Raw genomic sequence first — 16468 nt, forward strand, 5'->3', positions numbered from 1 at the left:
TTAATGTGTTCTGTGCTTTCTCTTTTTTTCTGTGTCATTGCACCCCGGAGCATCTTTTAGCATCGCTGAGCTCCCCGGGCATCCAAAAAGCGAATTATTTTTTAAAGATGACTCGCCATTCATTAAAGATGCTCTCCTGAAAGTGAGATTTAGGTGAGTCATAATGACATTTTTCTGTGTTCTCTTAAGAAGTCATTTGTGGTGGGGATTGGTGAGGCAGATCACAGCGCACATCAAAGGTGTCTTCAAAGATTTTCTGCTTCCTGCAGAGCTGAGAAGCCCCTGCAGACCCAGCTGGTCTGGGGCTTTATTAAATAAAAAAACCTAAAGAACTAAAAAATTTAAAACTAAAAAGCAAAAAAAACCCCAACCCACAACCCTAGAAACTCAAAAAAACTAACTGAAAAAATCTAAAAAAATATAAAAATCTAAAAGCCTAAAAAGCTAAAGAACTAAAGAGCTAAAGAATTTAAAAAACCTAAAGCCCTAAAAAACTAAAAAAAACACAAAAAAATTTAAACCTAAAGAACTAAAAAACTAAAAAAAGAAAAACTAAAAAGCTAAAGAACTAAAAAAACCCTAAAAGAACTGAAGAACTAAAAACCTAAAAAAATCTAAAAATCTAAAAAGCTGAAGAACTAAAAAAACCCTAAAGAACTAAACCAATAACAACCTAAAAAATAAAAAGCTAAAAAAAAAAAAACCCTAAAAATAAAAAACTTAATCACCCCCCTGCCCACAAATATATTAAACCTTTAATAGTTAATAGGTAAAGCAATTTATTTTTAAAGGAAGCGAATGTGCATCCAGAACCTTCTTGGTCCATAGTCCCCCCCGTGGTTATTTCCATTATTGCTCTAAATACCCTTTTTACAGCAAAAACCCACCTTTTTTTTTTGGCAGAAAAAAGATATCATGCGAGACAAGTAATAGGGAAAAACTGTTTATAAATATAGTGCAAGAATAAATGATGTATTAGTAAAAGCACAAGAGAATAAATTACAAAAAATAAATATTAATCCCACCACCACACACATACAGAAAAAAATCCTTCGATTAGAGCATAGATTTTTTTTTATTTATTTATTTTCACATTTTTGCAGGGTGAACAGGGAGAAAAGGGGGAATAATTCCCTTTTTAAATACTGGTGGGAATAAAATAACTGCCTGTCTCGGCCGCTGCTTCAGCGATGTTGAATTTGGGGGGGGTGGGGGGGTGGTGTTTCGTTTTTATTTGGCAGAGGTTTTTGGTTTTTTTTTCTCCCACCTCCGCACGACGGCAGCTCGGGGCGGGAGGGGAAGGCAGGGCATGGGGCAGGGTCGGAAAAATATTTTGGTGGCTTGGATTTAATGTAAATACGAGGGGCTGGGTTTGGGATACCATGTGGGAAAGCTCGGGGGGGGGGGATGCGGGCGGCCTCAGGCAGCCCTTGGGGCGGGGGGGGGCGGTTCTTGGGGGTCGCAGGGGACCAAGTATTTATTATATTCTGAGCATGTTTTTAATCAATCACACGCCAATTATTCAGAAAAACACCCTGAGTGTGGGGAACAGCAGAAGAAAATGGGGGCGGGGGGTGGGGGGTGGGGAGCAAGCAGGAGCACATCCTTGTGATGACAAAATCAGTTTTATACTGAGGTAGCAACTGGTATTAATGCAAAGGCTGTAAAAATTAAGATTTTTTAATTTGGGTTGGAAGCTCAGCCAGTTACAGGCATTGAGGTCAGTAAAAGAAACCTTCAGAGGGGGTGAGTTTGGGACAAAAAAACACATTTTTCAGCTCAGAACCAGCTGGGTGAAGCCCAACTCCCATCAACAAGCTTGGGATGAATTTAATGACACCGGTTTTCAGATGGGACAAGCCACATCGAGCTCAGACCTGAAACCCTCTGGATTTAACCTAAAATGGAGACATCTAAGATGGAGGTAGGACTGTGAACTGTGGTGGAAATGTCTCCAAGACCTGGAAAATAAGAGTTGAGGAGTGTCAAGGAGCATTTCCAACCACCATAGAGCAACCAGCTTTGGGGGGACCCCACCAGCACATCAACCCTTGGGGGACAATTTGATGGTGGAGAGGAGGACGCAGAAGTAGGGGAAGACCCTCTCTCCACTGAAGGAAGCCACAGGGAAGGTGAAGATGCGTTGGCGGCTGCCGACGGCATAGAAGGAGACCTGTCCCACCTCGTAGTCCAGGTAGACCCCGATCTCCCCATTGAGGAGTGGGACGGAGGTGTTGGAAGGAGCCGTGAGGGCCACGCAGAGCTCGTCGTACTTCTGCAAACCCCAGATATCAGCGTTGGGCTTGAAGAGGACCCGGCCTTTCCTCTGAACCGACTCGCGAGCCACCCCAATGGCCCAGAAGCGTCCGTTGGCCTCCACCTCCCAGTAGTGACGACCAGAGGTGAAGCCCTCGCTGCCCAACATGCACGGATCCGTGTCGAACTGGCCTGGACCCTCAGGCCACCGGTGCCCAGGTCTACCCCAGGTGGCTTCTTTGAGGTCCTCAGAGAGGATCACCTCAGGACCTGCCGTGGCTGGATCCAAGGTCACGTCCACTGGAGAGCAAAAAAGAGAAGGAATGAGAAGCCAAACTCAAATGTAGAGGACGCACAACCCAAAAATTCCCTCCACTGGTTATTTTTCAAGGAGAAAGAGAGAGGAGTGATGAGGATGGAGATGGAAGAGTGAAGAGAAGGAGGTTGGAGATGAAGGATCTCCAGGCCAGGTTGGAGATGATGGAGGAGCCAGGGAGATCGAAGGCGGAGCTGGAGGATCTCCAACTCCGATGGACACCTCGCTCGACAGAGCCCAGACATCACCAGGAATCGGTACTTTGCTCCTCTCCGGTCGCCTTTGGTTACCTTCAAACTGTTTCGCCGTGTGGTAATCCAGGGCAAGGTCCCACGTGCGCGGCCGCGGTTTGAGGAAGAAAGCCATCACGCCCACGACGTCCCCCCGTCCCAGCTAGAGGCGCAGAAAGGAAAAAGAAAGAATAAAATAAAATTTTTATCCTGCGAATGGGCACATCTCAGTTTTTCATCCCTCTTTATGTCAGAAAAAGGGTTCAACCACCCTATTTAATTAAAATATTTGAAAGAAAATGCCGGGTTTTTTTCTCCAGTAGTTGCAAAGGAGCTTGGTTTATTTACGAGAAGACCCACAGAGATGGATTTAATCTGTTAATTCCCTGATGACTATGAAGGGAACACAAGGAACACGTTGGGATGGACCCATCAACTTTTTAGATGTAATTATACCCCAAAATCCCCATTCCTTGTGCCAGCTCAGGGATGAATCAATCTTAAATCTATCTCTGTTTCCTCCATTCATTTTCTTGGGCAATCAAATCTGGCAAGGTTTATTTGAGTGAGAAAAATCCTTAAAAATCGAGATAAGTCGAGCCCAACTCTCTCGCATCCAGAAAAATCCTGCGAGAAGTGGAGAAATTTGCAGCTGGCCCCCGGGGAAAACGTGCACGGGGGAGATAAGGGCCGATATCGAAGGGCCTCAAATATGTCCTCCAAAGCCCGACGTGGGGTTTTGAGCACAAACAAGTAGTAAAAGACACAGGAAATTAGTAATAAACCCCCAAAACGGTTAAATAAACCATGCTGCAATGCTCAAAATGAAACAGGTTGCTGCTTTTCCACCTCCTTTCCCCAGCAAAACTGCAGCGAGGGGAATTAAAGCAGCGGGTGGATGAATAAAAGTGAGAAAATGGTAAGGGGAAAAAAAAATCACCATTAAATGAAGATAAAAGCAGAAGCTGTGCGTTTTCTCACCCAATTTTTCCCAGCCAGATCGTATGGGGTAGACAGGAAGTGAACAATAACCACGACCTGGGTTTTTCTCCTCTCTTGACCCTTTCAGAGTTTTCCTTGGTGGCACCAGCACCGTTTCAGGGTTCCTCCGGCTGCTTTTCCCCCACCAGCTGCTTCTCCGCTTCTTTTTTTTTCCCTCTCTTGGGGTTTTTTCCCCCCCTCTCTCTGGCACAGGCTCAGCAAAAGCTCGGTCCCGTCTCTGCCTCTGCCAGTTTTTATCGGCCGGGGAGGGAGGAGACCTCCAATCTCCCACCCGCAGACGGGGCTGCAACGCACTCGGACGCCTCCTGCACCCTCCGTTTGCATTTTTATTTAATTTTTTTTCCCCCCATTTGAGGCCCATCTACTTTCTCAACATAGGCCTTGAGGAAGGAGGGGAGCTAAAAAAAAAAGGCAGTGCAAAAAATATGCATTATTGCACTGCACCAAAGGGAAGAAATTGGTCCCCTAAGCCCCCGAATGAGGCTGCAGCCCCTTCAGCTTGATGGAGCCAAGCACAGCAGAGCTGAGGATGTGAGATGAGATGATCGGGGGGGGGGGGTAAATTGTATTTAAAGCCAACTGTGGGCGAGGAAACTTGCTTTTCCCACTCGGGAAAGTCATGTCGGGAGCCGAGCAGGGAACACCCAGGGGCGGTTCAAGGGGAGGTGGATTCTCCCCACGCTGTCGCCAACCTCCGGCGCCTATTTCTTCTCACCGGGAGGGAAGCATGGCCACGGCACCAAACCTCCGTGCCGAGACCAGCCACGACGTCTCCGCCGTCATCTCCCGGTGTTGAAGAGGTAAAACCACGTCAGGGCCAAGCGGGTGCGATGGGCGAGACGCCGCGGGCTGCGGCCACGGAACTTTTTGGGGGAGACAGCGAGACCTGTGAGGTGAGATCCTTCCTCCCATCCCCCCAAAAATGGTGCAAAGTGAAAGTATTTTAATTTCTTGTGGGAGAAAATCAAAGCGAGTCGATTCCTGCTTTCAAGGGAAGGCAGTGAGGGTGGATTTTCAGGGGGGGTTATTCACTTTCCTCCTCCAAATAGTTTAAAATTTTAAGGGTGGGATTACACAAACGAGCTGGGCCGATTGCTTAATTTTTCCTTTTTTTTGTTTCTTTTTTTGGGTGCGTTCAGGAGAAAATCCAGTCCCACCTGCGATCCCTAAGGAAGGTGTTGGCAGAGTTTCTGGACTGGCGAGCGAGCGAAGAGAAGCGGCGCCTGGATTACCTGGTAAAGGACCCGGCAGCCCAAATGGCTCCGTGGGTATTTCCCCACCACCCCCCCCCAAATCCCTCCGGCAGAAACACGCGGGATCCTCTCCACGATCCATCCCTGCAAAGCCCCGAACCCGGTCGGAGCAGCCGGCGCGGATCCCGGGCAGGTTTGGCGAGAGCCGCCTCCCTGTGAAGCTGTTCATTAATTATCCCGGGTTTAAATCGATTTATTTTCGTGGCGCCGCTCGTTCCCCCCTCCCCCCCCCGGCTCAAATCTAAAGGGACGTCGGTGAAGGTGGAATTAACCCTCCCCCGCCCTGTTCGCAGGGCTCTGGTTGATTTTCCCAATAAAGAGGGAAGAGCAATGGGGAAATGGGGGGGGGGGGGGGGGGTTTAGGGGATTTTATCGTTCTCCAGGAGACGAGCGGAGCCGAGCGGCGCCGCATCGGGGCCGAGTTCGAGCGGCTGCGGCGGTTCCTGGCGGAGAAGGAGCGGGCGGTGCTGGGCCGGCTGGCCGAGCTGGACGCCGCCTTCGAAGCCGCCCAGGTAGAAAAATCTTCGCGGGTGGCCGAGGGGATCGTGAGGCTCCACGGGCTCATCGGGCAGCTGGAGGCGCAGGTGAGACCCCCTCCTTCCCCAAAAGCCTCCTTCCCGCCCCCGCAAAGTGCTGCCCACGGGGCCCTGAACCCCCTTTTTTCTGCCTTTTGTCCCACTTTTAGGACATCGGCAGCGTCCTGAGCAGGTACGTGGCACTCGGCTGCTTCCCCCCGTGTTATAAACACCCGACCTCCGCCGTTTCTCTCCCCAGCTGGAGCGAAATGCGGCTCCACCTCCCCTCGGGGCTCCCCGCCGAGCTGCACAAGAGCCTGAGCTCCTGCCACCGCCAACGGGACGCTCTGCGGGAGGCCCTGGAGCAATTCCGAGGTATTTTGGGGAGGGATCCAGGGATTTGGGGGGAGAATTCAGAGGGATTTAGGGAAGGAAAAGGCGTGTTCAAGGGACGGCAGCAGCACAGCACCACGCTCAGCTCCCCGCCTCCTTCCAGACATGGGGAGACCCGAAAAGAAGCCGGGAGCGGGGAACTCGCCCAGCGCAGAAGAAAAGGGTGAGGCGGCTTTTTTACTGTCCCTCTGCTCCTGCCCCCAAACGGCCCCGGCCTCCCCCGCTGACCCGCCCGGGTTTCCCCGCAGCAAAAGCGAGCCCGGAGCCCGGCGCCGGGCCCCTCCCGCAGCTCTTGGCGGACAGAAGAAGCGTCCGGTGGTGCGAGGAGGAGCCGGACGGAGCCCGAGGGCCCCGGTGGGGCCAGGAGCCGGCCAGCGGCTGCGGGGCCGCCCCGGGGAGATGCAGGACACGGACACGATAGCCGGAACTCTGCGAGACGCCGCTTCCCACCCGTGTCCCCCGAGACACAAGCTCAGGCCTGAGCCGCGCTCCCAGCTCGGGTCCTGCCTGTGCTCTGCCCCCGTTCACCTCCACTAGTTGCGCTGCAGCTTTGAGACCGGTCTTTGTGGTGCTGAAACGGTGCTGCTCGCCATTAAGGTAATAAAACGAGGTTTGAAACACAAAAACCGCCAGGACTTGTCAGTGCGCTCAATAAATTTTAGAGTATTTATTACTTCTGCGGGGATGGGGAGGAGGCAGCAGCCGAGCAAGGGGCAGCAGGACACGGATGCCGGTGCATGGGTGTGGAGGACGGACCTGGTTGAAAACTGCGCCGCCGGAGACCCACGGGCGCCTGCGGGGGGTTGACGGACCTGATTGGGAACTGCCCGGCTCGTCTTTGCAGCTGGACGTGTCGTCCCAGCGCCGGCGCCGTGGGCAGTCGCCGTTCTTGGCTCAAGGGCGTCGATCCGGACCGCGCCTCGCCTGTCCCTCGGTGCAGCTCTTTTAGTGACGCGAGGCGACAGCCACCCCTTTCTCACAGCCCCTTTCATTCACCATGTGCCCGGCCCTCGGCGCAGCTCCGATCCCAGAGCACAACCCTTATTACCGCTTGCCCGTCCCTTGGTTCAGCTCTTTTCGACACAGGACAGTGGCCACCTTGTCTCTGCAGCTCTGTTCCCCCTTTTATTGCTGCCTCGCCCGTCCCTCGGTGCAGCTCTTTTGGTGACACGGGGCAGCGATCACCCCCTCGGTGCAGCTCTGTTCCCCCTTTTATTGCTGCCTCGCCCATCCCTCGGAGCAGCTCTTTTGGTGACACGGGGCAGCGATCACCCCCTCGGTGCAGCTCTGTTCCCCCTTTTATTGCTGCCTCGCCCATCCCTCGGAGCAGCTCTTTTGGTGACACGGGGCAGCGATCACCCCCTCGGCGCAGCTCTGTTCCCCCTTTATTACCACCTTACCCTTCCCTCAGGGCAGGTTTTTCCCTTTTACTGCCGCCTCGCCCGTCCCTCGGTGCAGCTCTTTTAGTGACGCGAGGCGACAGCCACCCCTTTCTCACAGCCCCTTTCATTCACCATGTGCCCGGCCCTCGGCGCAGCTCCAATCCCAGAGCACAACCCTTATTACCGCTTGCCCGTCCCTTGGTTCAGCTCTTTTATTGACACAGGGCAGCGGCCACCTTGTCCCTGCAGCTCTGTTCCCCCTTTTATTGCTGCCTCGCCCGTCCCTCGGAGCAGCTCTTTTGGTGACACGGGGCAGCGATCACCCCCTCGGTGCAGCTGTTCCTTTTATTACCGCCTCGCCTGTCCCTCGGTGCAGCTCTTTTAGTGACATGACGCAACGGCCACCCCTCGGTGCAGCTCTATTCACACCCTTTATTACGTCACCTGTCCCTCGGTGCAGCTCTTTTAGTGACATGACGCAACGGCCACCCCTCGGTGCAGCTCTATTCACACCCTTTATTACCACGTCGCCCGTCCCTCGGAGCAGCTCTTTTGGTGACACGGGGCAGCGATCACCCCCTCGGCGCAGCTCTGTTCCCCCTTTTATTGCTGCCTCGCCCATCCCTCGGAGCAGCTCTTTTGGTGACACGGGGCAGCGATCACCCCCTCGGCGCAGCTCTGTTCCCCCTTTTATTGCTGCCTCGCCCATCCCTCGGAGCAGCTCTTTTGGTGACACGGGGCAGCGATCACCCCCTCGGCGCAGCTCTGTTCCCCCTTTTATTGCTGCCTCGCCCATCCCTCGGAGCAGCTCTTTTGGTGACACGGGGCAGCGATCACCCCCTCGGTGCAGCTCTGTTCCCCCTTTTATTGCTGCCTCGCCCATCCCTCGGAGCAGCTCTTTTGGTGACACGGGGCAGCGATCACCCCCTCGGCGCAGCTCTGTTCCCCCTTTATTACCACCTTACCCTTCCCTCAGGGCAGGTTTTTCCCTTTTACTGCCGCCTCGCCCGTCCCTCGGTGCAGCTCTTTTAGTGACACGAGGCGACAGCCCCCCCCACTTCACAGCCCCTTTCATTCACGACACGCCCGTCCCTCGGTGCAGCTCTTTTGGTGACACGGGGCAACGATCACCCCCTCGGCGCAGCTCTGTTCCCCCTTTATTACCACCTTACCCGTCCCTCAGTGCAGGTTTTTCCCTTTTACTGCCGCCTCGCCTGTCCCTCGGTGCAGCTCTTTTAGTGACGCGAGGCGACAGCCACCCCTTTCTCACAGCCCCTTTCATTCACCATGTGCCCGGCCCTCGGCGCAGCTCCGATCCCAGAACACAACCCTTATTACCGCTTGCCCGTCCCTTGGTTCAGCTTTTATTGACACAGGGCAGCGGCCACCTTGTCCCTGCAGCTCTGTTCCCCCTTTTATTGCTGCCTCGCCCGTCCCTCGGAGCAGCTCTTTTGGTGACACGGGGCAGCGATCACCCCCTCGGTGCAGCTCTGTTCCCCCTTTTATTACCGCCTCGCCCGTCCCTCGGTGCAGCTCTTTTGGTGACACGGGGCAGCGATCACCCCCTCGGTGCAGCTCTGTTCCCCCTTTTATTGCCGCCTCGCCCGTCCCTCGGAGCAGCTCTTTTGGTGACACGGGGCAGCGATCACCCCCTCGGCGCAGCTCTGTTCCCCCTTTATTACCACCTTACCCGTCCCTCAGGGCAGGCTTTTCCCTTTTACTGCCGCCTCGCCCGTCCCTCGGTGCAGCTCTTTTAGCGACACGAGGCGACAGCCCCCCCCCCACACACTTCACAGCCCCTTTCATTCACGACACGCCCGTCCCTCGGTGCAGTTCTTTTGGTGACACAGGGCAGCGGCCACCTTGTCCCTGCAGCTCTGTTCCCCCTTTTATTGCCGCCTCGCCCGTCCCTCGGTGCAGCTCTTTTGGTGACACGGGGCAGCTGTTCCCCGCCTTTATTCCCACCTCGCCCACCCTCAGTGCAGCTTTTTCAGTGACTCCAGGCAGCAGCCACCACTCCGCACAGCTGTTCCCCTTGATTGCCGCTTCGCCCGCCCCTCGGTGCAGTTTTTAGAGTAATGAGACAACAGCCGGCCCTGGGTGCAGCTCTGATCCCACAGCACCGCCTTTATTACCACGTCGCCCGTCCCTCGGTGCAGCTCTTTTAATGACACGGGGCAGCGATCACCCCCTCCGTGCAGCTCTGTTCCCTTTACTGCCGCCTCGCCCGTCCCTCGGTGCAGCTCTTTTAGTGACACGAGGCGACAGCCCCCCCACTTCACAGCCCCTTTCATTCACGACACGCCCGTCTCTCGGTGCAGCTTTCAGTGTAATAAGACAACAGCCGGCCCTCGGTGCAGCTCTGTTCCCCCAGCACCTTTATTGCCCCCTAGCCCTTCCCTCGGTGCAGCTTCCCCCCCCTTTATTGCCGCCTCGCCCGTCCCTCGGTGCAGCTCTTTTAGTGACACGAAGCAACGGCCACCCCTCGGTGCAGCTCTATTCACACCCTTTATTACATCGCCCGTCCCTCGGTGCAGCTTTTAGTGACACGAGGCGACAGCCCCTTCCATTCACGACGCTCCCGCACTTCAGTGTAGAGACGACAGCCGGTCCTCAGTGCACCTCTGATCCCACAGCACCTTTATTACCGCTTCGCCCGTCCCTCGGTGCAGCTCTTTCAGTGACATAAAGCGACGGCCGCCCCCGAGTGCAGTCCTTCCCACCGCCTCACACTCTCCCTTCCATCTAGCACAACCCGTTCTCGCACCTCCCCCTTCCCTCGGTGCTGCTCCCGGGGGTAGCGGAGGGAAGCTCGCCCCGCTCCGGGCCCCACCGAAGGCTCTCCCGCCGCCACGCCCCGCGACCAGCTCTTCTGCTGAACCCCCTGTGGTGGCTCTTAAAAGAGCCTTTGGGTTCATCGTTTATTTCTCCATCCACCGCGCTCCTAAAGCTCGCCCTCAACCGCCGGCACCAGCGCCGCCGCCGGACCCCCGGCTTCCTCCGCGCCCCCGGCCGTCTCCTCCGCTGCCACCGCCGCCTTTCCCCGGCGTCTTCCGGGCTTCTTTAGTCGCTGCACTGTAGCTTTAACAGCGCGCCTCCGCCCCTTCGTCTTCCCGCCGGTGCGCTGACGGGCCTCACCGGCCACCCTCCCGCGCCGCCCGGCTCCCTCCACTCGCTGCTTACCGACGCGACCGATACGGAACGAACCGGCAACGCCGCTGCCCGTCACCCGCCGCAGGAGCCCTTTATCAAGCAAAGCACCGAGCGCCGCCTTCAGGCGACCACTATTCCGCACCACATCGTAGCCCTCGGCGATGAGCGTCTTCTTAATGAGAACTAACGAAACACCTTTACGCGCCGTAGACAGACAAACGGCGTGGAGAATAAGATCCGATAGCGGCGGCCGCCCACGCTTCTCCTTCCGTGCTATCACCGCCCTCGAAGAGGATCGCTGTTGTACGGCCTTACCACGCGGCATGGCTGGGCCGCGGGCTTCGAGGCGCCGCTATCGCTCCTGCTGTTCCGCCCGCTCCAAGACGCTCCCGCTCTCTCGGCTGTCACCCCCTGACTGACGGAGAGCGCCGCCCGCCGGCCCTTTATATACCCCCGCGCCGGACGCAACCGAGTCAATGTCTCCCTCACTCATCCCCCCTCCCCTCCCTGGCGGACGCAACCGAGTCAACGTCCGCGCGCCTCTGCCCACCCCTCCCACCCCCTTTCTTCCCGCCGGCGCCAAAATGGGATTTTCCCTCCCCCAAAACGCGGCTCCCCCCCCAAAAACAAGAAGCGTCAGAGCCGGGGTCACCCCTCCGCCATGACTCTTTATGTCCCTGCTAACAGGCCATATAGAAGCTGTGTTTAAAAAACTCCTAAACTGCTAAAAATTGCCCCAGAAAGTCAAGCAGGTGCGACACACGCTCACACCAAGGTGCTGCAGCTCTGGGAGGTGCTTATAACAGAAAATAAAACTTAAATATTGTATAAATTGTGGCTTCCTTCCATTAACTTCTATACAGATGGCAAAAGTACAAAAAAAAATTAACAACTTCTGGAAAAATATTTATCCCTAGCACAGTTCTGGCTTTTCCCACTGCTGCTGAAGCCTCTCACAGGCTGAGATCCCCTTGGAAAAGGGCAATAAGTGCCTGAAACAGCTAAAAGTTAATTAAGCATCAAGTTTGTCTGCTGGTAGTTGAAGTCCTGTCCCACAAATTTCCTAACGAAAAATATACTCTCAAAAAAAAGAGAGAAAAAAATATTTTACTATTACTTTACTTTTTTTCTGCCCAGAGAGCCACCACCAGAATTGAAACTTTCGGATTTATTTTGGTTCGGTCTCGTTGCATCGCATCCTCGAGGCCCCCACACGGCTGTGAGTAGAGGGAAAGCGGATCACAAACGCCTCCCCCTATTGGCTACTGGAAGCGCTGAGACTTCCTATTGGCTCTCCGAGATTAACCAATGAGAATAGATCTTTCCGAGCCGTTCTCCTGCGGCGAAGGTGAGCTTCCCCTCCCCAGCCCCCGCCTCGCATCGGGGCGAATTTGGGTTTATTTGGGGTTTTTGCGGGGGTAAGAAACGCCCGGTGGGGTTTTGTGTCGCTTTTGCCTATTTTTGCCTTCGTTGCAAGCCGGGGAAGGGGTTGGCAGCACCTCTGAGAAAGGGTTGTGGTTTTCATGGGGAGAAGCAAAACCTGACGAATTTGAGGCTCAGCGACTTGTGGTTGTACAGGTCTGTTTGGGAATATGCAACTTATTTTACTGGTTTATCAGCCTCATAACTTAAATAATTCCTGATTAGTCTATTTTAAGAAAAAAAAATTATGTGGGCTGGATTCTATAAAAGTGAAACTTCCAGCTCAAAGCCCCTTATTTGCTTTGGTTCCCTGAATTAATTTTATTACACAGGTGCTTTAAGATTATTCCTTCCTGAGATGGGAGCTTGGCAGCCTCAGCTTCAGACTGCTCTCACACCGTTTCCAGCCACAGATCCTGCGCCTGCTAGTTCTTATTTTTTCCCCTCGGCTTCTTATTTTCACATCTGATGTGGGTGCTGAGCTTTAGTCGTGGCTTTTATTTCCCTTTAAACCCCTCCGCAGGGCTTATTGCTAGCAACACGGCTAATATCCCCATGAGCTGCGCCGGATGTAGCAGGAATTCTGCTCACTCCTTGCAATCCTGCATTAATCCCTGCTTTCTACAGCCACCCTCCGGCCACAGTTTGCTTCCCCTGGCTGCGGCCAAAGTGTTAAAAAAAATCACCTCGCAAATAAATTGCCTCTCCTAAAGCCCCGGCTATCGCTGCCTGCGTTCCCTGCTGTTGTTTTATCGCTGGAGAGGTGGGAATGTCAGATAAGCTCCGTGTTGCTCTTCCCCGCCAGGTTCCGGATGCCAACGCCGGCCTCCTGCCCCGTCGCCGCTTCCAGGAAAACCATCGCCCGGCCCCTTCGCGTGGGCGTTTCTCTGAGCGCTCATAAAAACAACAACAACCCCGTCGCTTCGGCCATGGCCGCGGCAAACACCGTGGAAAATCTCCAGGAGGAAACCACCTGCGCCATCTGCCTGGATTTCTTCCACGACCCTGTCATGCTCCTGGGTTGTGGCCACAATTTTTGCCGTGGCTGCCTCAACTGTTGTTCCGGGGATGCCGCCGGGGCTGGTTCCTGCCCCCAGTGCCGTTTACCTTTCCCCCGCGATGGCTTCCGTCCCAACCGGCAACTGGCCAACGTGGTGGTGGCCGTCCGGGAGCTGGCAACGCCGGTGGCGGAGGAGCTTTGCCGGCGGCACCGCCAACCCCTCACCCTTTTTTGTCGCCGGGATGGGATCCTCCTCTGCACCGCCTGTGCCAAGCATCGCACCCACCCCGCTGCGCCCCTCGAAGAGGCCGCTCGCGAGTACAGGGTGAGCAGAACCCCGGCTCAAACACCCCTAGGGGATGCTAAAAGCCCAATTTGCCCTTAAAACTCAGCCCCAAAATATGTATTTTCAGATGGGAAACAGCTTTTCCCCAGGGGGGAAAAGAAACCAACAGTATGAGCTTCCAAAAATCAAAATTGAGCTGAAACGCTGCAGTTTGCTGAGGCTTAAGTATGTCATGAGGTGGGGGGCAGCAGTTTGGGGACCAAAGCTCTAAATATCAGTGATTTAAAAACCTCCTGCACCTGCACTGTGAAGGGTTCCTGCTCTGCTTCCCAGTGGGGAGGGGAAATGGGGGTCCCCAAAGGGGGTACGGACTGGCTGAGGGTGCCAGGAAGGGGGGGAGGAAGGGGCACTGGCGTGTTTAAGGGGCCAGTGGGGAATTTTTAGGGGAGGTCTTGGAGAGATGGGGTGTGCCAGCCTGGCTGGGAGCCCCGTAGCAGCCGTATATCGCTATATATTTATACATCTAGACAAGCAGTGTGCAGGTATACGTAAAGCCTAGCTATAAACCCAATTATAACATGGATATACATTTGCGTCTCTGGAGAAGAGAATGGGGCCACCCACACCGACCATATCCTGGGTGCTTTAGGGGTGCCAGCCCCCCCTCTCCAAGAGCCAAACCCCCTTTTCCCGGTTGCAGGAGCAGTTCAAAGCTTCTCTAAAAGTCCTGCAAGAGGAGGACGACCGACTCGCCGGGCTGGTGGCGGCAGCGGAGGAGAAAAGACGGGAGATGCTGGTGGGTGCTCCCACCATTGGGGTGCACCGTGGGGGCCAAACTGCTTCATCCCCCCCTCCGGCATCCTCCTCCTCCTCTCCCTTCCTCCCCCAGACTCGAGTCGGCGCTGAGAAGCAGAAGCTGCTGGCGGTGCTGGAAGGGCTTCGGCGGGTGTTGGGAGAGCAGGAATCGCGGTTCTTGGCCCGTCTGGGTCACCTGCACCGCAGGCTGGAGGAGCAGCGACGTGGGGAAGCCTCCGAGCTGGCCCGGCTACGGCAACGCCGCACGGAGCTCCAGGCCAAGTGCCGGCAACCGGACGGTGACCTGCTGCAGGTGAGCCAAATCCTTACCCCAGTCCCTCTGTTTTCCCCCTCTTTGGCTTTTATTCCCAGGCAAACAGCCCTGAACGTCTCTCTCCCTTCCTCTCCAGGATGCCCAAATCACCCTGAGCAGGTACCGGGGCCAAAACATCACCAGGAACACCGTTTTGGGGCCAAAATCCTCTGTTTTGGGGGTCTCCTCCTCACCCCGCATCCTTTTCCCCCTGGGATTTTTGCTTTTGAGCTGGGGGGGACGACGGTTAATCCCAAGCTTGGTGGTGATGGGGATATCCCATCACATCTTGCAGGACCTGGACCCTTTCCTGGGGAAATAAAGCCTGGAGGGAGGTGCTTTCCCCATGGTATTCCAGCACAGGGAAGGGAAATTTGGGGATTCCTTGGCATTAAGCACCCCAATTTGCCCCCCCGAGGTGCACAGAGTGGAGGGCGCAGCCATCGCAGCCGCCGATGCCAGAGCTGGAAGCAGAGCTTGAGGAGTTTGCCCTGAAAACCAACATGCTGGCAGAGACAATGATGCAGTTTAAAGGTGTTTGGAGGGGAAAAATTGGCAAAAAAGGGGATTTCATAAGCGGAAACAGGAGCTTAGAGCGGGGCTGGCGGGGGGGGGGGGGTGGGCAGAGACTCCCAGCATTGGCAAAGTTTGGCTGGAAGGTCCAAGCATCGCAAATGACCATTTAATTAAAAAAAATTCAGGGATTTATCCCCTTTAGAGCAGCCTTAGTGGGTGGAAAGCTGCAGAGGGCTGCTGGCTGTTAATTTGCACCCAAATTAAGACACTAATTAGGTGTGGGGGGGAGGGGCTTTGAGTCTTCCCACCTCCGGCGGTTTCACCCTTCGCACGCGATGGGGAACGGGGGGACACGGGGCAGCCCCAGGGCCGGATCCCCCAGTACAAATCTCCAGGGTCACCTTCTTTTTCCAGATATCTTGGGGTACTCGTTGGAGGAAGACTCGGGGGGATACCGGAGAGGTGAGTGGGGCTGCAGGGATGACCTTTGGGTTCCGCGCCTGGGGCTGCTGCTCAGATTCAGCATCTCCAGCTGGGGCTGAGCTGCAAAATCTGGAGCTGACCCCCTGGTGCAACACCCCGGGCAGATGCCGAGGTGCAACATTTCGAGCTGACGCTCTTTTGCAACGCCTGGGACTGACGCTCGATGCGCTGAACCCCGCTAACACCCCTCTCCCCCCCCCCCCCACCTCCAGCAACCGTGACACTGGACCCAGCCACAGCTCACCCCCAAATCTTGGTGTCAGCAGACGGTCGGACCGCAGGACGCCGGGAATCGCCCCTGGCTCCTCTTCCTTCGGGAACCGAACGTTTCGAGTCTCTCCGCTGCGTTTTGGGTCGGCAGGGCTTCGCGGGGGGCCGGCACCGCTGGGCCGTGGAGGTTCGTCCCGGTCCCGACTGGGCGCTGGGGGTGGCTCGGGAATTTGTCTCCCGTAAGGGTTGTTTCGGTCTCAGCCCCGAACGAGGCGTTTGGGCCGTGGGGCAGTGGTTGGGGAAGTTACGGGCTCTCACCTGGCCCAGCCCCACATCTCTGCCCCACAGCCGCGTGCCCCGACGCATCGAAGTGGCTTTGGATTACGCCGGAGGGCGGGTGGCTTTTCGCGACGCCGACAGCGAGACCGAAATCTTCGCTTTTCCCCCGGCCGCTTTTGCTGGCGAACGACTCCGGCCGCTGCTCTGGCTGGGCGAGGGGCCGGCTCTGCTCACCCTCTGCCCCTGAACCCCCCAAACCCAGACCTTCCCACTACCCCAACAAACCTCCCGCTCAATAAACAGCCCCAACACCCCCCCCCAGCCCCGTTTGCTTTCCTTTTAACACCCACTGTAGCAAAATTAATCACATTTCACCGCCCCGCTCCTCACCAGGTTTGCACAGACTCAAAATTCCCCATAAATATCACTTTTGCAGCTCTGCTGGGCAGTTCTCTGGTAAAAAATAAGCCTGGAAAAGGGAAAAAACCCACAGGAATACCTTGTTTTCCACCGCTCACCCTAAACCCCCCTCTCAAAGTAAAACCCACCCTGAATGCACATTTTTTTCACCCATTTAATTATTATTATTAGTTTTCAAAGAGGAGGAAATCACACATGTGTCCAGAGCAGGATTTTGGACACTGGGGAGAGGAGCCACACTCGA

At 55.4% G+C, this 16468-nt stretch overlaps 3 protein-coding genes across 5 annotated transcripts in view; 1 reads left to right on the forward strand and 2 right to left on the reverse strand.

Annotated features, from left to right (window-relative positions):
* LOC104631832 (uncharacterized) overlaps positions 1–16468 on the reverse strand; it is a 244583-nt gene that overhangs the window by 79898 nt on the left and 148217 nt on the right. The window lies entirely within an intron of this gene.
* Positions 1849–4232, reverse strand: LOC104634369 (butyrophilin subfamily 1 member A1). 3 transcript variants are annotated; one of them, XM_075738402.1, is made up of 3 exons: positions 3743–4229; positions 2863–2965; positions 1849–2556 (listed from the first exon to the last, which is right to left on the reverse strand). In XM_075738402.1, the coding sequence occupies exons 1-3, from the start codon at positions 4163–4165 to the stop codon at positions 2045–2047; spliced, it is 1038 nt and encodes a 345-aa protein (XP_075594517.1). In that variant the 5' UTR covers positions 4166–4229; the 3' UTR covers positions 1849–2044. The 3 variants fall into 3 exon arrangements, with proteins under 3 accessions (XP_075594517.1, XP_010299170.1, XP_075594518.1); XM_010300868.2 differs by having other exon boundaries at positions 3784–3909; XM_075738403.1 differs by lacking the exon at positions 2863–2965 and having other exon boundaries at positions 3784–4232.
* On the forward strand, positions 4100–16432 carry LOC104635645 (uncharacterized). Its single transcript, XM_075738287.1, has 14 exons — positions 4100–4697; positions 4944–5039; positions 5441–5641; positions 5743–5947; positions 6069–6128; positions 6214–6385; positions 10429–10648; positions 12543–13247; positions 13909–14316; positions 14414–14436; positions 14735–14850; positions 15247–15294; positions 15528–15712; positions 15874–16432. The coding sequence occupies exons 1-14, from the start codon at positions 4635–4637 to the stop codon at positions 16393–16395; spliced, it is 3024 nt and encodes a 1007-aa protein (XP_075594402.1). The 5' UTR covers positions 4100–4634; the 3' UTR covers positions 16396–16432.

The sequence above is a fragment of the Balearica regulorum genome, chromosome 32, assembly GCF_011004875.1.
Source record: "Balearica regulorum gibbericeps isolate bBalReg1 chromosome 32, bBalReg1.pri, whole genome shotgun sequence".
Classification (NCBI taxonomy): domain Eukaryota; kingdom Metazoa; phylum Chordata; class Aves; order Gruiformes; family Gruidae; genus Balearica; species Balearica regulorum.